This window comes from Corvus moneduloides, chromosome 8 (assembly GCF_009650955.1).
Source record: "Corvus moneduloides isolate bCorMon1 chromosome 8, bCorMon1.pri, whole genome shotgun sequence".
Lineage (NCBI taxonomy): Eukaryota > Metazoa > Chordata > Aves > Passeriformes > Corvidae > Corvus > Corvus moneduloides.
This window is the reverse complement of record NC_045483.1, coordinates 5,505,128-5,532,621: the sequence shown is the minus strand read 5'-3', so window position 1 is coordinate 5,532,621 and position 27,494 is coordinate 5,505,128. Positions and strand designations below refer to the sequence as shown.

At 45.0% G+C, this 27,494-nt stretch overlaps 1 protein-coding gene across 6 annotated transcripts; it reads right to left on the bottom strand.

The window, feature by feature from the left end:
* Nucleotides 1–2,194: 2,194 nt before the first annotated feature.
* RGS10 (regulator of G protein signaling 10) lies at nt 2,195–26,819 on the bottom strand. Of its 6 annotated transcripts, XM_032116386.1 has the most exons (7): nt 26,720–26,819; nt 21,142–21,260; nt 19,614–19,700; nt 13,474–13,617; nt 4,285–4,441; nt 4,015–4,204; nt 2,715–3,861 (listed from the first exon to the last, which is right to left on the bottom strand). In XM_032116386.1, the coding sequence occupies exons 1-6, from the start codon at nt 26,766–26,768 to the stop codon at nt 4,059–4,061; spliced, it is 702 nt and encodes a 233-aa protein (XP_031972277.1). In that variant the 5' UTR covers nt 26,769–26,819; the 3' UTR covers nt 2,715–3,861; nt 4,015–4,058. The 6 variants fall into 6 exon arrangements, with proteins under 6 accessions (XP_031972275.1, XP_031972274.1, XP_031972276.1 ...); XM_032116385.1 differs by having other exon boundaries at nt 2,714–4,204; XM_032116384.1 differs by lacking the exons at nt 2,715–3,861; nt 4,015–4,204; nt 4,285–4,441; nt 26,720–26,819 and adding exons at nt 2,195–2,707; nt 25,680–25,960.
* Between the last annotated feature and the right edge of the window lie 675 nt (nt 26,820–27,494).

Genomic DNA, 27,494 nt, shown 5'->3' with positions numbered 1-27,494 from the left:
GCACGGCTCTCGGGGCTTTTGTTTCTTGCTTTCTTTTCCTGTTTTTGAGTGCAGGTTTCTGAGCTTCCTGGCGGGGTGGCTGAAAGCGCAGGGAACGCGCTGCTCCCTCTGGGAGAGCAGTGCTGAGCATGGGGTGTCCTCGCCTCTGCTTGCAGCTGGGCTGTGTCAGGAACAAATCCAGCTGGACCTGTTGAGCCCCGTGGCAGTTTTGTGGCACTTTTACAACACTGCACATCTCCAAGAAAAGTGCTCTGTAAGGTAAAAAAGCAGCCTCATCCCTCTTAATTCTGGAAACTAAAGGGGAACATTTAATCGCAGCGCTGACATTGCCTGGTGTTTCAGACACATGAAGCGAATGTGGTTATTCCAGAAGCCAAAAGTGCCTCATCTACCTTCATCCCATGGCCCATCCATGAGATCAGCTCTTCTCAGTGCTACCAAAAAATGTCTCAGTGCTACCAAAAAATGAGGGACATGAGCACGATTAGAAACTCCAGGTAATTTTCCCAGGGACTGCCCCCTTGGCGGTCTGGGTCTATGCCACCACAACTGCTTCCTGCTGGGGAAGCAAGGAATGGGTTTTGTCTCCTTTCCCTGAGAGTCATGAGGCTCTTGGCACAGGTTGCCCTGGGAAGCTGTGGCTGCCTCTTCCCTGGAAGTGTCCAAGGCCAGGCTGCACGGTGTTTGGAGCAACCTGGGATAGTGGAAGATGTCCCTAAACTCCAAATAAAACACAGGGTCCCTAAATCCCAAATAATACACAGACATCCCTAATCCCCAAATAACGCACAGACACCCCCAAACCCTAAATAAAACACAGACACCCCTAATCCCCAAATAACGCGCAGACACCCCCAAACCCTAAATAAAACACAGACACTCCTAATCCCCAAATAACACACAGACACCCCCAAACCCCAAATAACGCCCCAAAAACGGCCGCCACTCCGCGCGGCCCCAGCGCGCCCTCTGCCGGTGCTTCGGGGCCGTACGGGCCGGGGGTCCCGGGGCTGCCAGGGGGATTTGGGGGTTCTGGGGCTGCCAGGGGGATTTGGGGGTCCCGGGGCTGCCAGGGGGATTTGGGGGTTCTGGGGTTGCCAGGGGGATTTGGGGGTCCCGGGGCTGCCAAGGGGATTTGGGGGTTCTGGGGTTGCCATGGGGATTTGGGGGTCCCGGGGCTGCCAGGGGGATTTGGGGGTTCTGGGGTTGCCAGGGGGATTTGGGGGTCCCGGGGCTGCCAGGGAGATTTGGGGGTTCTGGGGTTGCCATGGGGATTTGGGGGTCCCGGGGCTGCCAGGGGGATTTGGGGGTCCCGGGGCTGCCAGGGGGATTTGGGGGTCCCGGGGCTGCCGTGTCCCCCTCGCACGGAGCTCACCGGCAGCGGAGCCTCCCCACCCTCGCAGGGAAGAATTCCATCCCAATATTCCATCTGTCCCTGCCCTCCGGCAGTGGGAAGCCATTTGCCCGTGTCCTGTCCCTCCATCCCTCTCCAGCTCTCCTGGAGCCCCTTTAGGTGCTGAAAGAGGCTCTAAGGTCCCCCTGGAGTCCCCTCTTCTGGACTAACACCCCCAATTCTCCCAGCCTTTCCTCACAGCAGAGATGATCCAGCCCCTGACCATCTTCTCAGCCTCCTCTGGCCCCACACCACCAGGTCCGTGTCCACCCTGTGCAGAGGACACCAGAGCTCCATCCTGCAGCAGGGTGAGGAGGACATTTAGCAAAATGCTACCTCTGGCTCCAGCTGCAATTTTAGGTGCTGTTTGTGCCTCTGAAAATGCCAGCATTAATGTAATGGTAGAGGTTGTATCTCTGGCTTCTGTCAGTTCAAACAGGCACCTGAGACAGGTCCCCAAAAAGCAAATCTATTAATGGTGTTAATTCAATGAACCTGCAGCAAATGCAAAAGCTGTCACCTGATTAAATCACATTCAAATTAGTGCTGTTATCTGTAGAAATAAAAAATGGGGTTGCAGCCTTGGTGGAACACGTGTTTGCAAATCCTCCCTAGCCAAATGAGCCGGGGCAGTGCCAACCTGTGGCATCTCCAGGCTCCCAGAAAGGATTCAGTGCAAGGTACAGCCAGATGTGCTTCTGCCACAGCTCCATCTATATCAGCACAGCTGCAACAGCAGCAAAGAGAAACCTTAGCTCGCTGGCAAAAAATAAAACCAAAAAATACCCCCAAGAAAACCCTTCTTTTTATTTTTAACACAGAGGTGCACCAGAACTGTGTAATACATCCCAGTGTTAGGGAAAAAAAAAAAAAATCATGGAACAGGTCACATGGAAAACAGTGATGCTCACCATGCTGTGAGCTGTGATTTTCCTTCCTTCAGCTCAGTAACAATTACTTCTCTTTCCTGTCACTGTCTTTTTTCCCCTGTTGAAAATTGGTGGTTTTTATAAGGTGTTTAGGAGGGTTTGTGGTCCAGAGGTACAAACACCCCTGCCCACTGTATTTATAAGCTTTAAAGGAGAATATGAAGGGGGGGGAAGCAATAATCCTGTTGTGGGTTAGGCCTGTGCAAAATAGAAGGGTGAAAGAGCAGGGTGGAGACCACAAAGAGCAAAGAGAGGGTGGGTGTGATGTCTGCACATCCTCTGGGAAGTGGGTGCTTCGTTCTGCTGTAGTCCAGATGCTCATAAATCTCACGTCCTTGTGAGGCAAGATGTGTCTTGAGGCAAAATGCTGCTTGATAGAAGATTGCTGCCACATAAATAAAATTAAAGTTGTCAGGACATACCCATATCATGATTCTGGAGATCTTAGTTCCCAGCTGAACTCACTCAGAGGCAAATTCAGGAACAACAGTGAGGTAAATAATGGTTTTCAGGGTATAGCTACAGCTCCCTTGCTCTCCCAGTCTCGGTCCCGTCAGTCATTTCACACAGGACCAAAACTAGAACTCGGCTGAATGCAGACTTTTTCTTTGTCTATGTCATTATGGTCACTACAATGTCTTTCACAATTTTATTTAGCACACCATGAAGACCTTTTGGTATACAAACTGATTTTCCCCCTTCTTTTTCTATGCAGTATCAGAGCTCTGTTGGGACATCAGTTATGTACACAAGGACAGCTGACCCTTAGCCCTGTAATCTTGATCAGAGTCTACCTTCGGCAGCTTCCAGCCCTGAAGCTTTCCCTTTCCATCTACTCCCACCCCTCTGAGGGTCAGTCACATCCTTGGGCATCCCTGTTTGAAAATGCTGAGCCCTGAAAAGGCTCAGCACCTCTCAGTTCTCTTTTCCTAACTTGTAGCCTCTCCTCTGAAGCATGGGGCAAAAATGAAAGAAGAAGAAAAAAAGACTGATTCAGGTTTTGGCAGCTCTCCTCTCACAGAAGAATATTCCACGCTTGCACATGAAAGGGAATTTTTAGCCAACCAGAGCAAAGAGTCAAAATAACAAACACAAACAATTACCCCCAAAAAATTGCCACACTCAGTAGTTTTTCTGACTGCTGCTACTGGCTCAGTGAGAGGCTGGTTCGTTGCCTAATCTTGAGCTCAGAAAAAGACAGATCATCTTGAAGTTTACAGTGCTATTGGCCCAACTACAGAGGATAGGATTTCCCTCAAGCCTTTGCCCAAGGCCTGATGATGACTCCAAAAACAACAAGTCGCCTTGAGGTTGGAAATTTTGCTTCAGAGAAAGATTTTGTTCGCGTTCTGTAAATGATACACAAATATTGGTCTGAGTGGATGGAAAATGCTTAAAAGCTGCATAACAGAGTGAATGAGACCAATCCCGAGATGGAAATAATTTCCTTAATTCCTTGCAGCACTGCTGTCACTTCCAGCCATCTGTTAGCTGGGAAGTCACTGATAATCCATGGAGCAGCTTGGGTGATGAAACCTCCTGAAAGCAGAGATCACAAAGAGCTCACTTATTTCTCTACAGTAGAAAAGGAAGTGGGTGGGGAAAAGGAATGAAAGGATGAAACACACAGCTCATGCCCTCCTGGCTTCAGGATAAAAGATTTGCTCTAAAAAACCCCTGGTAATTTCATACTTCCTTAACGAGAAATGGTGTCCAAGATGTGGAGTGAGCAGCAGTCAGAGGCAGAGTTCTATGAGCCAAATCATCTTCATTATGTGGTAGATTGTAATTTTAATCCCACCGGTCTTCCCCAGGCCTGGGGATTTTCCAAGCAGCCTGGTCAGGATGTTGAGAACAGCTTTTAACAGTGGCTGATTGAACACTGGAAGAAAAGCAAGAGAGATGGGTTTCCCATTCATTCAGGGAATGACTTGCACCAAAACTCTGCCCCTGAGGTCTCACCGTGTACCAGGGTTCTCAGTCTCAGTGAAATCTGTAGCAGGGTTGCCTTTTGTCCTTCATGTTTTGGAGTTTCATATTGTTTGGTATCTCTTTGCAGACTAAGAGGGGCATGAGCTTCTCCTCTATGCTCTCTGCTGTCAGATCCATCTCTGTGGCACTTCAGGAGTGCAAAAAGGACAGGTTTAGGTTGTGTGTAGTGCAGATGCATAAAAAATGTCTAAACCTAGTATTCAAACCGTGGAAAAATTATGAAATCATAAATACAGAAAACACAGAAGAGGAACTAAGAAAAAAATATGTTCAGCTGTTCCTCTGGACTGCAGCTTGAAAAAGAACCTGAAAGGTTTCAATTTACCTCCAAGTCAATGTATTTTTTGGTAACTCTGGGAGAGTTTCAGTGAGAGTTAGCATCACTTGTTCAAATATTTCAAGTTCCTACCTTGTCTTAGTCACGACATGGGAAAACACTTGAAATCTATCTAATCAAGTGGTTCACCAGCTGAGATAGACCTGATGAAAACCACATTTGTTAACGCTGATACAGCTCGAGCTCAGCTCCTGCCAGCTGAAGTGCAGCCTGGCACATCACCCTGTCCAAGACCCACTGACCACCACGATCCCCCCTGGGATTCCTTGGGGAAAATGTGCACTGAGGGGCTGCCATGCTCCAGTAAGGGCACAAACCGACAGATTCTGCTTGAAATTTATATGGCAAACAAAAGAAAAAGCCCCCGTGTCAGGACATCCCACTGACAGCAGATTTGGTGCTCGCCCAAGGCACGGAGCAGTGGATAACCCCCCTTCCCAGCCCTGACCTACAGCCCTGCTTTTCTCAGCCAGCCTTTCCTGCTGGCTTGCAGAGTTCTGTGCAAAGTGAAACAAGAGCCCAAGAGTAACACGGGGGCGCAGGCAGGCACTGGGCTGAATTTTGGGCACACGACCTCTGGAAAGGCTGGAGCAATAGGACAGCGTGGCAGGAACACGGGTAAGAGCACCCAGTCCCCAGGCTGCAGCATTCAGCATGCTGGGCACTTGGGAAATGTCCTGTCTTCGGGTGCTTCAGATGGGCACAAGGCAGGAACAGCAGCGGGGGAAGGGACAGCTGCTGGCCCTTTCCTGCAGCACGTTCAGGAGCTCAGAGCGTTATCTGCTCTGCAACGCCAGCTTCAAAGCCACTTCAGCTTTCTTCTGCCCGGGGATCCCCCCAAGTTTTGATCAGAGCGACATCAGCTGCCTTTACTGACAAACAGAGCCGCCTCAGCATTTCAGCATTTCTTGCTGACAGAAAGGTCGCCAAGTGCGTTGCATTTGAGGAACCAGCAGCTGCGATCTTTCCCTGCTTGGACTCTTACTCCAAGCCCCAAATCCCTACGCGTTATTCAGCCGAGAGCCAGGAGAGGGTGCTGCTAAATTTGGCGATCATCCCATTCCTCCCGCGAGGAGCCACATGCCGCCTTTCCCTCTTTCTTCCCCTGCCATCCCAAACCCCTTGGAATGGGGCGCTTTTTAACCCCTGGCTGCGATGGATTTGCACACTGATCAGTCAGGATATAATAGCCCTGATGATGAGAAGCATCTTTCACTTAATTACAGCCAAGCTGCCGAACTGGAGCGATCAGAATTCCGGCTGCAGCTGCTGAGCACTTGTATGGCAGCACAGCAAAGTCACACAGATCCTCGGGATAAAGGATGCCCCACAGCTCGCTTTGAACTGTGGCTTTGCCAAAAGCCCTGGGACATGAGCCGTGTTGGATACAAAACAAGAGGAACTGCCTCTGGCACAGGGAAAGGATCACTGTCATGTAAACAGTGCTTCTGGTTTGTCAGGGGCAGACATTTGGCAAAACTGGGTGACTGTGTAAGGCTTGCTGCCCTGTTTTAGGATGAAAAGAGTTATAAGCAATTTATAAAAGGGAGAATATACCACTTTTCAGCTTTGAACTAGTCACAGAATGGTATGGGACCTCTCTGCATCACAGACCTAATTAGTTTTTAGCCCAAATGCAGGTGCTACCCACTTAAAATGTCTGAATCTTCAGTAAAAAAACCAGTACATTCCAAACTGTTATCCAAACACAAACATTAAAATCTTTTTCTCTCCCTCCCACTGATTTTTCAAACCCTCCTTCTCCACACCAATGGCCTGGCAAGTGCAGTGAAAGAAATGCAACAGGAACAAAAGAAATGGGAGATGGAGCAGGTACAAGATGCATCTTCCCCTGTTCAAGTGAATTTCTGCAATTCGTTCAGACCACAGCCCAGTCAGAAGTGAGCCCCACTGTGCCATCCCTTCTTCCAAGGCAAAACCCAGCATCCTAGGACAGACTGTGAACTGTGTTAGCAAGGACTGAGAGCAGAAATGGGTTAACTATGGGACATGAAACAATCTCAACCCAAACTGTGTTCATAAAAGAGCTGTCAGCACACAGATTTGGTGTATTTGTAGAATATTTTTATTTTTTAGCTGAGAAACACAAAATAGGGTAGAGTTTAAGGCATGCAAACAGGCATGAAACTTCTCTTGCTTGTTTTGTGTGCTCATCACTTCTGTGTAAGTTCTATGAAGAGGAGTAGATCCTATCTTTAATCTCTACATAAAGCAACTTTGAGCACCCACTTACAGCCTGAGGTTGGATGCAATGTTTACAGTTGTTCCTGGAATGTAGGATTTATTTCTAGGGAAACAGTTCTTTATCTGTGTGATTTGTTCTGTGCCACGTGGAGCAAGTGTCACCTACTTCCAGAAGTTTGTAATAACACCAACTTTCCCTACATATACACAAATTGCAATTACAGGCATCTGCTTGCATGGTTTTAATCTGATTGCCCTTTTACTGAAAAATACCAATAATCTGATGAATAGGAAAAACATCTTTGCTTTCTGCACATTGAAGTCTACTTGTTGGTGTTCTAAAAAAAACCCCTCAAACCAACCCAGACAGCACAAAGACAATGGTCCAATCAACTTTTTACCTCTGAGGTAAAAGAGCAACTCAAAGATTAAGGATTTTGTGGATCAAGTTACATTAGATTAGAAACATAACAGGTATTGAAATAAACATCATAGGCACAGAGATGCTGCTAAAAAATACATTTCCTTTTGAGTAACTTTTGCCTTGTGGTCGTGTAAAGCACCTTTGTGTGTACTCATGTAGGGTGTTTGCTCTTAGCAAGCAAAGGCAGTACCTGATAGGGAACATATTGCCAAGGAAAGTGTTCATAAGCAGCTACAAACTTATTTTCTCTCTTCAACACCCTACCTTTGTTCATACAGCTCCTGGTTTTATCTTCTATTATTACCATTTTAAAACATGATAGTCAAAGACTCTTTTCTCCCTTGCTAATGCATTTTTAAAATCAATATGATTAAAAATGAATCTACTGCGCATCCACGTGATGAATGTGGTAAGAGCTCATTCTGCATTTTTCCCATGAATGTCCCCATGCTGAATTTTTTAATATCACTAAGACTAATGCAGCAAACACTGGGAAAAAAATAAATCCCAAGTCCTAAACTGGTTAAGCTGCCCACTCCCAAGGGCTTCAATGCTATCAGAAGTTCTGCCCTCTGCTGTGGCAGGCATGAAGAGTTTCTTATTACAGTGGATTTTCAAAAGAGGTAATCCTGAGATTACAAAGAGTTGGCAAGTCCAGAACTGGATGGTCTCATTTCCTAGGCCCCATCAGAAAAAGAAAAAAAGAAAAAAAAAATTCATGCACATGTTTAGTTCATTCTCATTCAGTAAAACATTGAAATACAGCTTAAGCAGGAGGTCAAATACCACTGAAAGTGCCTGAAGTAATATGACTTCACCATTAAATCTTTCGAGAGCATAAAAAGAACATTAACTCAGTGCATAAGAACTACACCTTACATCATGCATATGGAGGCACTGACCTCTTCTTTGATTTCCTAAAAATGAGCAGGGCATGTAGCTCTAGGGGAAGAATCAGAACTTCCATCCCCACTTTTACATCTAACTAGGGAAAAGCCCATGGAAACAACTTTCTTCACACAATACCTGCAAGAGTGGCTCAGAGTTAAAAGAAATGATCAAGTCTACCAAGTGAGTTTGCATTCTCAAAAATGACAAACTAGACTTAGATTTTAAACATTGATAGTGACAGCAATGTATGAAACATATCTGGCCTTTCTGACAAAAAAAAATAAGTACAAAATGTTCAAAAGCTAACTGTGCATTTAGATTAGCCAGCACATAAACAAAAGTTCAAGACAAGCAGTGCAAAATATGAAAGAGTAAATAATGAGAGAGTGGGAAACAGCCAGACTACAGCTGCAAAGCTTGTAAATAGAGCAAGTAGCTAATACACTTTCCCAGCTTAAACTGCAATTTAGTAACACTGCAGTGAATTAATCAAAAAGTATAATGAACACATGAAAAACTGTATGCTAAAATGTGCTTTGCAGTGCTGACACATTCCCAGGACAACATGGAATGCTCATTGGGAGCATCTTCCTCTACCAACCTTGGATTGCGCAGGGCAGAAATAAACTCCCCTTGCTCTCAAGCTTGATGTGAGAGTGGCTGAACCCCAAAGCCAACTCCCTGTTCCACTGCAGCTCTCCAAAATCACAATTAGGAAACCCTGAAATACTTCTGTGGGGCAAACAAAACTCGGCAGGGTGATTTGAGCAGAAAAAATGGAGTAAAACAAAACCAGATTTGGTTTGCTGGTCCTTTGCCAAAGCACTGCTGCTGCACAGAGAGGGATTGTTCAGAAGACCTGGGAGAGACCAGATGCTTTCTGATAGCAGCATCTGATGTCACACTGATATGAGGGACATGCCCCAGCCAAGCTTTGCTGGAATCAGTGTGCCCTGAGAGGGATATTTACTATCACATTTCCTAATGGCAGTTAGGAGTTCTTCAGAGATCCTGTCTCTTTTAGAGCTTTTGTTCCCAAGGGAACAGAGGTTATCCCATCCTCTGAAGAAGGTGATTGTCTACCGCCAAAAAAAAAAAAAAAAAAAAAAAAAAAAAATTGGGGGGAAATTTAGGAGATACAAAAATGAAAATCATGACTAGGGAAGTGTTTTGATTCAGCAATAAAGGCAAAGCAAAACAGATATCACCCTGAAAGAACAAAGTCACACAGGAAGGGATTGGATTCTAAAGAGCTTAACCCTGAAAGATGCTGTCCCTTTATGATTAAATTTGCTATGAATGACTCACCCACAAACTAATGTGAAATGTACTCCTCAACAGCTTCTCCCAGCAGATCAGGATGTAAAAGCTAGTCCCAAATAAAAATTACAAGGCAAAAATAAAAACCCAACCACGCAGTCTCCCATTTTGCATCACCAAGATGCCTCACAAAAGAAAATACAAGAATTGAAAGCATTTTAACTCATGAAATATGAAAGGCAACTCATGCTATGGAGGAATACCTCAGCCTCTTAGCTGGGAAACAGTCCTTCCATGGGTGCTTGGTTAATAGCTATCATGCAAAAACAATTAATCATTCAAGCAATTAAGAAGGTAAGTATCTCCTAAAAAGGTTTTGAGCTTTCCAAGCCCTAAATGCAACTGCTATAAACCTAGACTGTTCCTGAGTGTAATTTCCTTATTGTATTGCCTCTCCTGAAGAGACCCATTGTGTCTCATGTGTTGTAAATTCTTGACGCTCTTTTAGCTGCAGTCTGAGCCTCAGGTGAGTTCTCCTCTTGCTCCTCGCTCTTCTTATGGTTTAGGAATATGTCTGACTTCAGGAAGCGGCTGTAGCTGTCATACTTCATGAGATTGAATATCTGGGAAGAGGGGGGAAAAGAACACAAAGCAAACTATCTAAGTAAAATGAGATTTTAAATGAGAAGGACACATTAATTCTAATGCACTTTCCTTCTGTTTGTACTAGAGCATTACTACAGAGCAGGGCATTAAGGAAAAAATACACTTCCAGCTCTCCACGGGGGCTGCATGTAGCAAACAATGCTGTAGGTCCCATGGTCACTGCCTGGCAATAACGTCCACATTAGTTTAAAAATCAGATTATAGTTTTCACAGTAGCCAGCTTTGCACACCTAATACTGAAGGTGAAAGGTCCCAGGCCAGGGTCACTGAGTGGGATGATCAGATCCTCCCGTGTTTGTCCCTCTGAACATCTCTCTGAATGTCTGGAAGGCATTCAGAGGGACAAAGCAGAGCTTTGAAGAAACAGAGGCACCTTTTATGCACCTTTCTGACTGCAGTGACTCCTGAACATTGCAGAGTAACTCAAGCAGAGCACTGGATAACTAAGGAAAGCCTCTAAATAATTTACACAAATACTGAAACATCTGCTTTAGCCAATGTTTCTTAAAGCTATGCCAATCTTCCCATTCTTTTTGGACCAAATGGCAAGACTGGTCTCAGGCAAATTGCAGGAACCTGCCACAAAGAGCTAACCTGATACAGATGTATTTTGCCAGTTAAAACGTGGGTTTAAATTGCTGGTGGATTAAATTCGTGTAAATACACTTTTCACTAGGCCAAGAGCTTCTCACAGCCAGCATGGAAACATGAAGTCAGCCCCAAGCACAGCTTTTCTCTCCCAGGGCTTGAGTTCAGGCTCATCCCTCAGCATAACTGCTGCTCTTCTATTTATACCCACTGTGGACAAAAAAAAAAAGCTACAACTCTTTTTGGAGTTTTCTGAAAACAAAGGGGCTGGGAGAGGAGCCTGGAATCTGTTCAGGTGTCAAGGTCAGGACTATATTTTGCTTGGTCTTGAAACAGAGGGGACAGGAAAAAAAGTAAACTTCAAAACTATAATTGAGGCAAAACCAAAGCCAGCATCACCCTCAGCCTATTATTTCACTGGTGGAGCCTCTCTGAGTCATGTTTCAGGACTGATCATTTTTTATGATACTCAGAGTAACTGAATTTCCAAGACAAATTTCTGGATTCTGACCTGCAGATGTGGCTACTCCATGTGTGGATAACTCATCTTTACCTTTACAGGCCTCACTTCTAACTGATACTACAACCATTACCTGTTTGGCAGGAGGAAAAAAAAAAAAACCACAACAATCTCAAACTGCTTTTTCATTTCACATCCTCGAGGAACCGGGACAAATACAGGCAAACACTCAAAACTTGACTGTTTTTGTCTGTGCATTTGCTAAAGTAGCTCCCTTACAAGTAAATTACATGGTGGATTTTACTAATCACTATTTCTTTACATATTTAAATATTTAAATTCATGTCTAAAACTGTGGAAATATTATTTTTTAAGATACATTTTGGAATATGAAAAAAAAAAAATCCCCAAATACCCACTCTGTATAGACTCTGATCTTCAGGATCTTAACTCTTCCTGAGTTAAGAAAAGTCAAATTTTACCTCCCAGCACTGGCTAACTATAACATAATTAAATTCATCCAACCAACTCAGGGGAAAAAAATTGTAAGGAAGATGTTCCCTGTTAAAACATCACATCTTTGTGAAGAACTTAGACCCCTCTTGCTCCTGGTATCACTTAAAGCATCTCCCAGAGAGAAAGAGCATTGAAGACCAAGATCTTCTGCAGTCTGGTCAGCCAAATATAGAGAGAGCAGAGTCACCACGTGCCAAAGCAGAACCCTCTTTCCCCCTCCCTCCCTGCCTCCTCTCACTGCCTTTCTGGAGCAGGAACATTTACCCCACAAGTATTTTGAAGCACATGAAGTATGAACTACTCTAACACCACTCCATTTAGCACAAACAAATGGCTTGGGGGCAGTTAAGGCCACCCCATGGCCCCAGCCCACACCCCACCAGATCCCCAGTTAAATCAGCAGCTCTCTGGAGACCTGAAGCTGTTGTTACCAGCACTGCTGTAGAGCAGTGTGTCTTTCCAGCTCTGCCTTTTTCTACTCCAGACCCACCGTGCCAGCAGTGGTTAACACTGCTCTTCAGAGAGCAAATTACGCCACTCTTCATAACTTTATAAGGATTGAAAACCAGAGAAGACCATAACTCTTCTGAGCCATTATCTAACAGCAATAAACAGTAGCTTCAAGCACTGGAATCTTGCAATGACCCACAAATGCTCTGCATTTGTTTTTAAAAGCTCACAGAATTTCTTCCCACACTAGTGGGATTCCTCTACCACTAGTCCAGTATGTTTCCAGTTCAGGTATTACTAATCCTTGGCTCTCCACGTGCATGTCATTTGTGAAATAGCAAATATTTTAACTCCAGTATTCTCTCCAGCTTCACTCTTACAGTTACTCACCCTGAACTGCAGTGCTGAGCTCTACCAGAACATTTCTCTCCCTTCCCCCAAGTCAGAAGTTTTCCCATGAAAAACTCTGTTTCTTCACATGGAAATTTGATTTCAGGTATTTCCACTGCTAATGTCTTGGAATCTGCCTGAAAAACAGCAGAGCCTTTGCCCCTCAGACAGCTCCAACTGACCCAGCCAGTGCCCAACCAACGTATTCAAATACCTGATTGAAATGGGCTGAAAACACTGTTTAAATTGCTGTGCTGTTTCTCCACAAAAGGAAAGAGCCAAATGGAAAATACAGGTAGTCCTGAGGATGGTACAGGAATTAAAAATAGTACTGCAAGTGCTGGAAAGCTGCAGATAAGAATGACTCACTTCATAACTTATGCTTTGAAATCAGCTGAATATCAAGAAAATTTACCACCCAAAGACATGCCTGCAAAATTTCTAATTTCTACCAGACCTCCCAAGTTCCTCAGGAAAAGGCAAAGCAGAGACCAACTCCTCTAAGTCTTGCATGTTACAGAAGAGGAGGGTTTTCAAAAAATTGTGTTATATTCATATCAATATAAATACCAAAGCAAAGTAAAATAAAGAATCTTAAGCTGTCAAGGAAACCAGTGGCAACTACAAAACAAACATCAGCAATGACTCAGAACAAGTGAATACACAGGAAAATGAAGGCACTGAGTCAGTCAGGGCGATTCTCAAGCCACCCACACAGGAACCCAGGAGAAAACTCCATCCAGTTTTCCAGGAAAGCCCTGAGTTGGAATTAGGATGATTGTAATGAATCTCTTAATTAATTGGTCGTAGTGAGATGGGGCCAAGAACCTGGAATACCTCAGAGCAGCTGCATTAATATCCCAACATGGAATCAACCCAGTTCTGTGCTTACCTGTTCAATCCATGCTGTGGCTAGAAAGCAAAGCTCATTATAACCAGACAAAACTGTGTTATTGAAGTAAATAACTTTACCTGGTCCTGGAGCTTCTGAAACATGAGAGGGTGAGGTGTCTCCAGGATGGTCTCACTCAAACGGGACTGCCCTTCAACATTGACTTGGGAGGAAGCTTTACTGGACAGGAAAGTCATGTAAATTTCTTTAGCTTTTTCCTGCATCTGCAAAAGGACATTTATTTAAAAGAATTATTTAAAATGGAATTTATTAAAAGAATTATTTCCTGTGGAAGTAGTCTCTGATTGGGTAACGTAATGTTTTGTTGGAGACTTCTGTAGGTCACTTCTTGAGGTTCACGTCCTAAACCCAAAATATATTCTGAATTTCAAAAAAAGTAACAAATACACATAGATTAGCCTACTTGTGTATATTCATTTGTACTGGAAGAGAAACACCTCTACAGGCTAAAGCCTACACCGATATTAGCAAAAGCTGCCAGTGTTCAGCAGGTTGTGATGTCTGAATCTCAGTAGCCAGTGTGAGACTCCTCAGCATCATCAGCTAGACCTTGTGTTCACTTCTGAGAAGACTCTTTTTCCTAACAGATCATCAGTATGGGCAAGAAACACAGAGGAAAAAAACCTGGGAGCTTACTACAAGGGAAAACGAAGTGAAGTTAGTGTCTAACTCACACCACTGTCAGGCAACCTTGTCACACCACACACTTTGTCTTAACCATGACCTCAGAGCAGCTCACCTACAACACCAACTACATGATTAAAGAAAACACCAGCTACTTGGCTAACTGGTAAAGATAAGACTCTCAATAGCCTCTGAGAACTGATAAATAAGGGTGTGACCTGCATAAAGCTGTTTGTTGGTATTTGCCCTGATTTCAGAGCTCTTCCCTTGTCAAACCAGTAACAGTGATAACATCTTGACCCCACCAGCATCCTTAAGCTTCAAAGCAGTGAGGGGCCACAATCCCCTGAAATTCAGTGAAAGATCCCCTTAACCAGACAGTTGGATAAGAGGAAGCCAGAGAGGAGGAAGAAACACAAGCCAGGCAAGATCCAAGCCCCGCTGCTGCAATCTGAATTCTGCAATCTGAAAGCAACCCAGCAGCAGCTGCTCTGGCTCATCCTGAGCCCTGGGTACCTCTAATGAGCAATCACAGCTCCAGACCAGCATCAGCTAAAGAGCTGCGCCTTTGATGGGGCTTGAAGGAGGAAGCATTTAAACCCAGCCCATGAAGGAGTCTCAGAATTACTTCTATGTTTTACAGATGAGGTACATTTACACTTGGGGATAATTAGAAGAAAAGCTGCATGTGTTTGAGCATTCAGGGGGCCTAAAGAGTTGACTCACTGCTGAAGGGGATACCCATTCTCTAGTATTCCTATTTAAAACTCATTCATCCGGGGGGTAGAACATTATGTGTCAGGTGCATTAGGCCACAATGAACTGTTTTTAACAATTTCCAACTTGTTTCACAACTCAGGGAGGACTGGGTCAGCCCCTTCTGTTCTAAATGAGTAATTAATCCAAGAGATCAGACTTCTACAAGTGGCAAAGTTAATGTCCTAAGGCAGGCACAGGGAAGGGGCCTTCAGCTATTATTGCATGAGCAATTGTATTGCCAGTCCCACCTAAACAACTTTAGAACCTCCTGTACGGTTTCAACCATACTTGAGAGAGGGGCAAAGGACTGAGAAAAAAAATTACCCTCCTGCTGAGTCAATGGAAAATCAGCAGGAGAAAAGAAAGGGAGAGGAAAAGCAGCACATGCACCAAGGGAAAAGCCGCAGTATATGCTCAAAAGTTTTCTGCTCTACTTGAACTGCCAGGGTGTCCTTTGCTGCTGGCTAGTCAAGGCAGGAGTAGCTCCTCACCAGCCCCAGCACAAGGTGCTGCTTGTCCAAGGCCACAGGAGCAAGCTGGGCACTGCAGAAAAAGAGCAGAGGGAGGCTTGAGAGGAAACACAAAACTGGAAGTAACTGTGAGGAACTTTAAAGAGCGTGGAGGGGAACAACAGGACTGTGTGGGAGGCTGGTGAAACAGGGAGGCTCTTTGGATTTTGTGAGGAAGAATAACAAAGAAAGGAAGTGAAAGAGCTGTGCTAGGGAGAGGAGGCCATTGGAGAGACACAGGGGACCTGGCTTTATAGCAGTGGGGAAATATGGAAATGCACAGCTGAACGTTACAGATTCTGCTGCAAATAGAACTGCTCTGCCATGTCTGTGCTTCAGTGGTACAGCAGCTGATTAACTACAGCTTATAATTTGCTTTAAAAAGAAAGAACAGTCAAAGCTGCCAGTGTGCTCATACACCCCCCAAGTGTCACTCAGGCAGAGCCAGGTTCAGGTGGAGGAGGCAGAGATTGTCCCTGTTCAGTCAGTGGCATTCTCTGCTCTGCATCTGCCTGAAACTAAAGCCTCAGCACAGGGGACTCTGCTCTGGAACTAAAAGAGCTCCTAAACTGGGATCTTGTTTGCAGGTGGTTATTAAAGGATTTCTGGCAGTCCTCAGCTCCATCTGTGTGCTCGCCCCAGTATCCGTGCCAGATTCCCATTAGGAGCACGAAGTTCTGTCTGCAGCAACCCCCCTCGCTGTTTCAAGTGGATACAAGATTCTTTCCCACTTCCTTTCCTAAGGTCAAACTCAGCTCCCAAGCATGTGTGGTTCCCAAATGAGGTGAATGGGAGCCCCAGATGCTCATCAGACCAGGCTCCCAGCAGCCAGCAGCTGTGCAGCATTACCCAGCCCTGCTAAACCCTTGCTACATTCCACATGGGCAGCAACAGAAGAAACTCCTGAATGCACAGGACTTTGTCCTGGAATCATTCACTACAAAACTCCCAACATGGATATTCTGGTGGGTTTTAGCAATAGCTGAAAATATTTCCCGTAAGCATTTATTACAATCTGTAATTTATTTTTGAAGCTCAGCTTCAAGAGGAGAAACATTTAAACCCTGGGAACATGCTGTTTATTTCATTAACAGTCACAAATGCAACAACACATGACAAACCCCAACAAAATATTTAAAGTTAAATTTTATTCCCTTATCCCCACCACTCCCATTTCAATAATTAAATATGTGCCCTAACACAAGGGCCACATGGGTGGCAGCAGAGCTCACTGCTACGAGTGGGCTTGACCCAATTGCTTTCTCAATCTTCACTAAATGTTAAATTTCTATTTTAAATTCAATTTTAAAGGATTATCCTTTTTGTTGCTGTTGTTTCTAAACTACAGAGATGTGTCTTGAGCTGAGGGGAAAAGTCTGTGCCTTCCTGCTGCAAGAAGATGAGCTGAACCCAGTTCATCTAAAACCTGGCCAGACCAGCAATGCAGTCTGCCTGCTGCCTCGCTCTGCAGCTGCCAAAAATCTCCCCTGCTCCCATGAATCATCCACCCTAATGGAACAGCAGCCTGTGCAAAACCAAACACTGCCCCAGGCTGACACAGGAAGGATAACAGTAAATATCCCTGGCACAATGGGTGCTTAACCCACTGCTCATGTGCTGACCTTTGGGCAAGTTTAAACTGACCAAGTAGAGCCCCATGCCAGCACTCTCACATCAAGTAATCAAAAGTTTATCTCATCCTTTAAAAATCGGGGGAAAAGAATCCCATTCATAGAATCATGGAATGGTTTGGGTTTGAAATTACTTTAAATGTCAGCTATTTCCAACCCCCTGCAGGGACAGGGGACAACTTTGACTAGATCAGATTGCTCAGAGTCCCATCCAGCCTAGCTTTGAATGTTTCCAAGGATGGAACCTTGGTTCCCACCTCTCTGGGAAACCTGTTCCAGTGTGTCACCATCCTCACAGTAAAGAATTTCTTCTTTATACCTAATCTAAACTTGCCCAATGTCAGTTTGAAGCCATTCCCCCTTGTCCTGTCCCTCCATCTCATGTCCAAAGTCCCTCTCCAGCTCTCTTGGAGCCCCTTTAGGCCCTGGAAGGTCTCTCTGGAGCTTTCTCTTCCCCAGGCTGAACACCCCCAGCTCTCCCAGCCTGGCTCCAGAGCAGAGCTGCTTCAGCCCTTGCAGCATCTCTGGACTCGCTCCAATCTGGGTTAAATTGATATCAGCTTCATCTGACCAAGAGTCTCTGGGTCTATGAGTTAATCTGTGTGGGAAACCAGTTTTAAGGAGAAGCAAACTACAAAACAAGTAAAAGACTGTTTTTAGAATACTGCGCTCACAATAGAGAGAGATGCAAAGGGATTTCTGCAAGAGTCACTTTCAGAAGAAAAATCCACGCTTCACGTTACCATAAACACTGGAAAGATTTCTATTTTTAGTGCTTTTCCTAGCTTTGTAAATTATCTAAACAAAGCCACCCATAAGCAGTAGCTACAAAAACTTACTGTAAGTCTGTGTCATTCTAAAGCACATTTATTCAGCAAGTTATAATAATTTGGGCAGCACCAGACTCCAAGATGACCAAGCTGTGGAATGACTGGTACTGAATAATTAACCTAAATAGAACCTAGTTAAGCCTCTGTCCATTCATTTGGCAATTCATTGAAGGATTCACTAAGCTCCTATCCCTGCACACCACCACTTTCTGTACTGGCATCCTAAATTAGCAATCCTAAATCAGCTAAAAATATGGAAATCATTTAGCAAGGGAAAATATGATTATTATCCCACTGAAGGCGTGGGACTTCACAGAAAAGTCGACTGACTGGTTGTGCTTTCCTCAAGACTTTCTGCATTCGTGGACCTTAATGAGGGAGGGAAGCAGCTGAATACACAAAGCTGAAACTACTAAATGCTACAGAGTTCACAGTCAAATTGAACATTTCCCTCTTCTTGCAAAAAATAGTATTGTTGTATTTTTATGGATTTATCAAGACCAAAAAAATACAACTAAGTCCAGCACACTGTTTTGAGGGGAATGTTTTTTTCAGCGCAAAACACAGGATATTTACAAAAAGTAGACTCCCCTCCCCAAAATACATAGTTTGGAAAAACAGGGAAATTGCTGTTGTTGAAAATGTGCTGGGAAACTGTTTCAGCTGACAATATTTGACTGAGAGGAATCCTGCAGTGTGGACACAGCCCTCTTACACCTGCACTTCATAACACCTCTCCTAGCCCAGCTCTCCCACCCGATTCCTATTCCTTGGCATTTCTGATGTTCCTCCAAGCACATATAATCCCACTTGGAAGAGGTTTAAGGGGCATTTTCCCACTCTCACCTCTTCATGGTGCTAAAATGTGCCATGGCAACAAGAGGTGCACTAAGGTAAAAAACATAAAAGGGGGATTTAAAAAAAAAAAAGCTTTAGGAGTCTGACTCTCAAGGACAGCGATGCTCACTTGGAGTTTTGAAACTACTTAATTTCATGCTCACAGAATCTTTCTCTTAAAGAGCAGATAAATTTAAATTTTCTCAAGAAAACAATGAAACAAACAAAAAAAAAACCACACAAAACCTTTTTCAGAAACAAGTAGACTAAACATGGTTCATAGTTTAGGCCTGGCTCTGTGGGCTTCAAAGTCTAAATGTGAAAGTAGATCCTTTGTTCCTGGTGGATCTAAATGTAAAACAAGATCTAAGTAGTGGAAAAAACAAACAAACAAAAAAACCTTACAGGAGGTGGATGGTTGAGAAATTTTCCAGTAGAATATTTCCTACTAGAAAGAGAGAGCTGTCATCAAAATGAAAAGGCTCTGCAGGTATACATCAATTTGGATAAATATTTAAGCAAAAAAGTTTAAACAGACCCCTTCTGTTTTGTAACTTGTAATTTCATAAGGCAAAATATTTTCTTTTGGTGCTGTAAAATATTTTTGTTTGTGCCATTTGTTATTTTTATGTTCCACTGAGACATCACAGTGGTGTAAATTTCCATGTATTAGCTGCTGTGCTCTAAAAAAAGCTCTGAATGAAATATCTTTATATTTGCAAACAAGATGATGCAACATCACTGAATTAACAAAAGTTTTGCTACTCCCTAGAAACTACAAAAAGTTCAGTTTTCAAAACATGGGAAACTTGACAATTTCAGCAGTTTGTTTTGATTTGAAGTAGAACTGGCTTTGTTTCCAAACAATTCCACCAGGATGATTTTAGTGCAATTTCTTCAAATGTATTTATCTGCATTCACACAAAGCACATTATGCAACAGAGATGTTTTAGCTCCAGCTCTGCTAAGTAAACTTTGTTGACAAGCAGAATTTATTTAGGAAACATACCTGCTTTTTTCCCTGTGTTTTCTTAAATTCTTCACATGCTAACCAGAACAAAACGTTTTCTTCACTAAATTCTTTCTTTAAAAATTCCTAGGAAAGCAAAAAACAAACACACAAATGTTAGGATGCAATTTCTCAGTTGGTTTTCCCTCTTCCTACTACAGCTATTAGAACTAGGAGCTGCCTACAATTAACTCAACCGTGAGTTTACCCAACCCAGTGCAACAGAACCACTGCATCTGTGCATCTGCACAGCTGATACTGAACACTCTGATATTCTGCACTTTGAAAGCACATTCCAGGAGGATGATGAGCTACATCTCATCTCAGACCATAGCAGTAACTCACAGGAATGATCTCCTCAGTCTCCCTTAAATAGCTCGAGCACTTTTACAGCCACTGCTCAAAGGGAAATCCAAAAAATATATTAATTCATTACCAGGTGAGTAAAATGAACTATTTTAATGAGAGTCACAGATCACTTGGGATTCTCATGTAGTACCTTTCTGACTTTTGTAATGAGTAAAATCTCTACAAATGAAAGTGTTTCTAAACGTGATCATCCGTGGCAATAAATCCACTTAAGCAGACTGAAGCAGAAGATGTAGCTGTGTTCTCTGTGCTGTTTAAACACAGCACATTCCTCCAAAAGTGAGGCATGCTTTAAAAGGGGAAAAACGTACATTAAATTTATTTATGAAATATAATGACTGAAACTTTTATAGCTCTGAGATCATCAGTTTTCTCTTTCAAGTGTTAGAAAACAGAGACTAAGTAATGCCAGGAGTTAAATAGCACCAAGATTACTTTTCCTTTTTTTTTTTTTTTTAAGAATTCAAAATCAGTGTTTTGTAATTCTTGTTTACCTCATTTCCCAAACCAGTCTGGTAGGAAACCATTTTATCCCAGTGCATTTTATCAGTATGGTATGGCAAAAGCACTTTCAAGTAGGCAGTTCCCATTCTTACATCCTAAATGGCAAGAAGGCCTTCAAACACCAACTCACCACCCTCACCTAATTAAACTTCAAGCCATTTTGAGCTGCACCAGCCCACACTTTGTAGTAAACTGAAAGGGAATATTTTCAGTAGAGCTGCTAAACACAGAGCAAGAGCCACAGAGTCATCAGATTGCTCCTGGTAACTCATTGCTTAAGGACAACGTGTGAGAATCGAGAGCCCGGGATCTCAGTGATAAATAATGCTTGGCAGGAGGGATCAGTGGCTCAGGGACTGCAGTTTATCCAACAGGAATCTGTTAATCCTTGCAAGAGCAGATAGATCCCCTTAGAAAGATGCAGCCAAAAGTCTTGCACGTGCCTTTGGAGCACAGGCTGCAGTGGCAGGGGGCAGAAGGTGCTGCCTCAGCAGCTCAGCCAGCGGCACAGCTCCAGCTCTGCTCAGGGCACACATCTAGAGGGATGTGTGCCTCTGTTCACAGCACTGGCACAGCTGCACCCTTCGTGCTGAGGCTCATTCTGCTTCAAAACCTGACTTTGTTTTACGGAAATATCCATATTTGATATAGCGACCCTAAACCGTTTCACTCCTTCCGGGTCTTCGAGGAGGCTCTCCAGGGATGTGGCCCATTTCGAGGTGCCTTTCAAGGTTTGGTGGCTGCTGCTTGGGTGGCCCTCGATGTCATTTATCTCTGGGGGGAAAAAAAAAGTTGAAAACACCAGCATCTTCTTTAGAAATTACAAATATCACTCACACGGATGTCTCCCCCATTTCCCCCTGCACCCTTGATTTCAGCTGCTCTCTTTAAAGGAAACACCATAAAACTGAAAATAAAGACACACACATACAGACACTTGAAACCTGCTTTGCCTGGAAGGAGGGAAAAATTCCTTACAGCCATACAGTTCAGGAGCATGTAAGGAGGCACTGACACTGTTTTATAGCAGTTCAAGCACCTTCTGCCTGGGGAACACAACGACCACAGTCCATATTTTGTTCTGGCATTGTCAGCAACACTGGGTGCTCTAAAGCAACTCCTGGTCAGTCACACATGTGAAATTTATTTTTAAGAAAAGAATCATCACTGGAGGCTGGAGGTTGGGTAAAAGCAGAGAGAGAAAGAAAAATAATGGTTTGTTCAGCAGGAGAACCAGCCCAAGATGTTAACCCAGTCTAATGGGAGGAAAGACACCCAGCAGAAGAGCCTCACTCCAGCTCAGTCAACCTGGTTTTGGGCAAGAGGGTGATGTTTGTTTCCAAGTCCACTGAAATTCTCCTTTTATAAGGTGTACTGGACTGTGCCCACATCTGACTTCCCAGCCGGCCTTCTCACAGATAGGAAAGATGGAATACAATTTCTATTTTCTCTATCCCAGGGACAAGTGCATTTCATTTGAGGCTGATGATGGCAAAAAAAGCCCTGTTTGCTGGCTACCCTTCAGAAAACCTATTACTTGGAAAAATTCCAGGAATGCTATTGCTCATCTGAAAAACTCTAGCACAGACGTAAAGTGCTCAGCCTCCTCTCCTCACACAAAATGCCCTGGGAAGAGAGGAGTGAAGTCAGAAGGATAAGAGCTGCACTTCAGGTCACTACGCACTGGAGAGATGCACAGAACTCTTACTGTAACCAGCAGAGCTTCTATTTATAACTCCTCAATTTCTCCCTACCATCTTACTGGAAATCTGGATCTGACTAACTTCTGCTTAAGCTCTGCTTTCAAAAACTCTTCTTTCACCATGAAACTAATCCTCACTAAGTATCTCAAAAAACAACCTATGCAGAAATACTATATATATTATACATACAAATACACACTACCAGATGTTCTTTCCAGGTGGTAACTGGAAATAATGCAAAGGTTAAAGCCCTACAGAATATTGGCATGACAGCAAAGCCTCCTGAGCTTTGGTTGGTAGGGACCTGTGGAGTCTGTTTGTTTTACCAACTGCTCTAAATGAATGAACATCTCTGCTGCCTTGATAGGAGAGGGGGTTTTGTATGAAAAACACTCTGCTAGCTTAAAGCTCAGCAGCCAGACCCCAAGGATTGTCTCCAAACCACAGCTGCAGCCTTCACATGCGACATGAGCACAGCGAGTTAACACCGCCTCAGTTTGCCCCTCTTTGTGCAAAAGGATGTGGTTCTTGATTAGCACGTGAAAAAATTTATTTTAGAAACCTGACTCAAAGTATTTGGGCATCTAATCTCAGCAAAATCCGTGAGATTTGAGTGGGAATGGCCAAGTATATTGCAGCAGAACACCAAAACCCCCGAGGAGCTGGAATGCGTTGTCACGATCCCGCTCGCCTTGGAGGGGAATGGCAGCTCTGTGGGTGCAGCTGCTCGTGGCCTGCAGAACCAGGCCATTCCCTCACTGAACACAGGATTTAGCACACAACACAAGGGGGGAACATTTGATTTCCAGTGTTTCTTTTCCAGCCAAATCTGAAGTGGACATTACTGATTACTTTGAAAAGCATGTGTTTCAATGAGCCAATGCAGACCCAGGCCCTTGAGAACCTAAAAAAAAATTCTGAGCAAAGGCCGGAATAACTCCTTCCACAAACCCAGGATACCTCAATCTGCTTCTCTTCTGCTGCTTTGACTGATCTCCCATTTTACTGCTGGCCATTCTTTATCCTCCCTGATCATCGTTTTCCCTGGCTTCCTCTCCCTTCTAGCCTACCCAGCACAGCCCAAATCTACCCCTCCATTTATGTTCTCACTCCACTCCTCCCTGCCAGCCTCCAAACCCTGCTCTCTCCTACGACCCTGCTCCCCTTTTCAAACAAAATTTGGTTTTGAAGGGAGGACCTACACAACTTCTTCCTAGCGTCCATTCTGTTGAGCCTTGTACAGGACAGAGTTACACGGTTTGTTTCCTCACTTAACCAGCTCCCCACAACCCCAAAAATACTGTGGTACAGAGACCAAGGTTGTCTGCCCACTGCAGTCCTTCCATTTACCCCATGCCCCACTTATTCAAGCCGGGATGTCCCCAGGGCAGGGGCTGTGGGATGTCTCAGGTGCTCCAAAGGTGCAATCCCAGCTCAGCCCAGGCTACAGCTCCCAGCACTGCCCACCCCAAGGCTGGGGACACCAGGCTGAGCACCATTAATCCCCATGTCCAGTGTTCCTCTCCAACCACCATGAAACATCAACATTCCCCCTCAGCACAAACATAAATAGGCTGCACGTGACAGTAGGAAACACTCTGAAATGTTATGAGGGTATTAAAACTGCTGGGTATTTTTATTATATCCCATTAAAAATGCCATCTCCAACATTTATTCTAACACAAAAGTGACCCGATATCCCCCCAGTCAGGATCATAACTTCCCACTCCACATACTGGTTTCACATAGCAGATTTGATATGTGATTTCCAGAATTTTTAAAAGAGTTTAAAAGACAGGAAAGAGGTTTTCCCCAGAAATGACTCCAGAAGCTGATTCCCAAATCCATCTCTATTACTAAATTACCTTAAAAATGATACTTTCAGTGAAGTGCAAATTAATGAGTTTGAAACAATTTATCTGAGGAGGCAATATAGAAGTAAGTGTAGTTACATGAATGATCCTCCTGACACCTATTTCTCCCTGATATTTGTAAAAAGCTAACTTTTTCCTGTTAAAATCATCTACTGACAAAGTTAGGTAATATACCCTTGGAAACAACAAGCCTGATACCATTGTTTAACAACAACCAAAATGTACATACATTTGTATGATCATTTAAATGAGGAAGGCAGACATTTGCTATTACTGAAAAACGGGAGATAATTTTGTGCATCAAAAAGGGCATTACAAAATGGCAGTTCTCCCACTAGTATTTCTGTAAGAGTTAACACCCAGAATATGCATCAGATGATAAACGAGCTAACTACATTTCTTACACTACAGTACATTTATTACATTATAATACACTAATTAAATTTCAGAGCAGGGCTTGCCATCTTTTACACGGGTTAGGAACCGAGAGGCAGAGAAAGGCAGCAAGGCACGCACAGCAGAGCACAGTTGTAAGAGTTGCTGCTGAAGCAAACTTTCCACTGAGTTGGAAATCTGCTTCAGAGACGCAGCCGCTCGCACAATGTGCAGAGAGCAGCCAGCTGCTCCTACCAACGCAGCAAATGATTAAGTGCTTCTTTTAACTGCACCACTCTTCAGAGCACTCCATGCTAAGCCAGCAAACAGGCAGTTGCATTATCTGGAGCATTATTTTAGAGGTAAACCTCGCAGAAGCTGCTTTCCCACCACACAATAGCACTGCAGCAGCAGGCTGCGGATAAAGGCTCTTTGTGCGCGGCAGAACGGTAAGTGCAGCACTAATAACGCTGTAATTATCAGCTGAAGAGTGCTATCAAAAATGCCAAATATTTGCATCCCCCAAACAGGAACGTGGACTGAAATCCCAGGAAGTGTCGATACCATCAATATATACAACTTTGCAGGTCAGAACTCACAGTCCTTGCCCTTGTTTTTGACAAGCACGAAGAACAAAAACCTGTGGGAACCCATCAAACTGAGTGATTCAGACACAGCTAATTGAGTTAGACATGCTGCTCACTCTGCCTTCCAGAAGCGCTGCACATTACAACGGCTTCCCAAGCTGCTGCCACTCTCCAGCTGTTGATACCGTGGCCTTTGTGGCACCATATCAAGCAGCACAGACTCACGCCCTTTGCAGAATCCCGCTGAACACATCCCTTCCTAAACGCCTGTTCTGCCCGTCCCCTTCCCACACACACCTTCTGCACAGCCCTTGTAAAACAACAACTGCCCCACAAACACTCACAATGACAAAAGCACCATGCAAACAGCATATTCCTTATTCTGTAGCTAAGCATTAATGTACAACAAGAAAAGCGGCTTCCATTTCTTTTTGAGGAACTTGTGATCACACCTCCCCTTATCCACCTAGATCATAAAGCTGCGAGCCATGAGCCTTTATTATTACTTTAAAAGCACTCTGAATACCTTGTCTTGTCTTACAGTCACCAGAATGCCTACCCAGCAACAATCACCAGTCTGGAATTAATAAATCCAAGGTATGAAGCAGTGGGAAACTTCATAAGCAAGCAGCTGGAAAGGGAAAATTCCCTTACTTTCCATGTATCCAAGCATCAGCGGATGAATCCTCACACAAATTTTTTGCTAGTAGCAGCTGAATTTTAGACCTTTTTGCTACAGCAGAGCTGTCCTTCACACTCATTGGTTGTTCAGAGCATGAGGTTCAACATCCTCTTTCGACCGTCTCCAGCAACAGATGGCTACTGGATTCCACTTTTAACTATAAGGAAGGAAACTGAAGGGACGTTCCTCTTTTGTAGCATCTCTGGAAGCGTTCACCAGACATATATCCTTTAAAACACCCCCTTCCCGCCTTCCCCCCGCAAAAAACCCCAACCCAAAAAAAACCCTCAGAAAACCCAAACAACTCTAGACAAAGATCTCGTCTGGCTTTTCTTAGAAAGACTGCAACTTCTCCCTGCACATCATAAAACACAGTGTTATTTTCTAGGATTTGGAGATTGCAACTGTTGCCCCAAATGTCTCAGCAGTGACAGATATCAGACATCACCCCCTTGGAACCGACAGACTGGCAGCATCGGGGATAGAAAACACACAGCCACGCCACACCGCCTGTCTACAGAGAGAACCGTGATGTCCTACATTATTACTCCTTGGAAACCCCCATTCCAGCTTAAAAGGCTCCCTCCAAAAGCAAACTCCTCAAAGTCAATTTGGAGTTCGAACAACCACGCTCTGATGTCCTGGGCTTTTGCCTCGCCGCTGGTAACAGCAGCAGCTCCGACTGAAACTTGGCTGCCGAGGCACAAGCCCGAGCAGGACCCAGTTCCCTCTTCCGCGCTCAGCGGGAAGCGCCGCGCTCCTTCCCCGGCGCTCCCAGAGCCGCATCCCCCGCGGCCCCGCGGACTCGCTGCGGGCCGGAGGGGCCCCGAGCAGCCCCGGCCCCGGCCCCGAGCGCCGGCGGGGCCCAGGGACCGCCGTGAGCTCCGCGGTTTCCCCGGCGGGGCCGCGGGCAGCGCAGCCCGGCCCGGAGCGCAGCGCAGCCCGGCCCGGCGCTTCCCCGGCGGGGGCAGCCGCGGGCTCGCCCGGGGGTCGCCGCCCCCGTCCCCGTTACCTGAGGGCGGCCGCTTCCTGCTGAGCCGGCTCACGGCCCGGTTGAACATCCCGGGCGCCGCTCGGCCCCGCTGCCGAGCCCGAGGGCGGCCGCGCTGCCCCGCCCCGCCCCGCCCCGCCGGGGGAGCAGCGCCAGCCCCGCACCTGCCCGGCCCCGCCGCGCCCGGGGAGCGCAGAGCCCACGCGACCCTGGGGCGCAGGGACCTCCCATGCAACGTGGCACTGGCGGGGCTTCACCCCCTCGCACCCTTCCCCTCCTCAGCCTGAGCCACGCCGTCCCCGCTTTCACAGCCCTGTTCTCTCCGCGAGCCCAGACCCTTCTCATCCATCCCTCTTCTAACTCTTCCCAGCTCAAGCGTCCTGCTCCTCAGTCTGCTCCTGTCATCGCGCTCTTGGACACGGGACAGCAGCTATCCCCACCCGGCATTAGCCACCAGCCACCCTCCTGTCTTTGCTTTAGCCACCTTTGAGCAGGTGCAAGAAGCAAAAACACTTCCCCAAGACGATCACCTTCATGAGATTGCGTCCTGTCTTAACAAAACAGACACGCCAAGCTTTTTGCGTTGGGGTGACTCCTTTGCTCTTCCAACATTTCGAAGGACAATTATCTCTGATCAGAAAAGCATGATTACAATTTCCATAAAGGTACTTTCACTTTCAGAAATAATGTTTTTACCAATATATTTGTTCAAAAATCCAGCATGTGAGAAGTTTGTGTAACTCTGACAAAGCTGCAAGCCATCGGACAATTACCTCAGCAAAACGGTAGTGGGAGG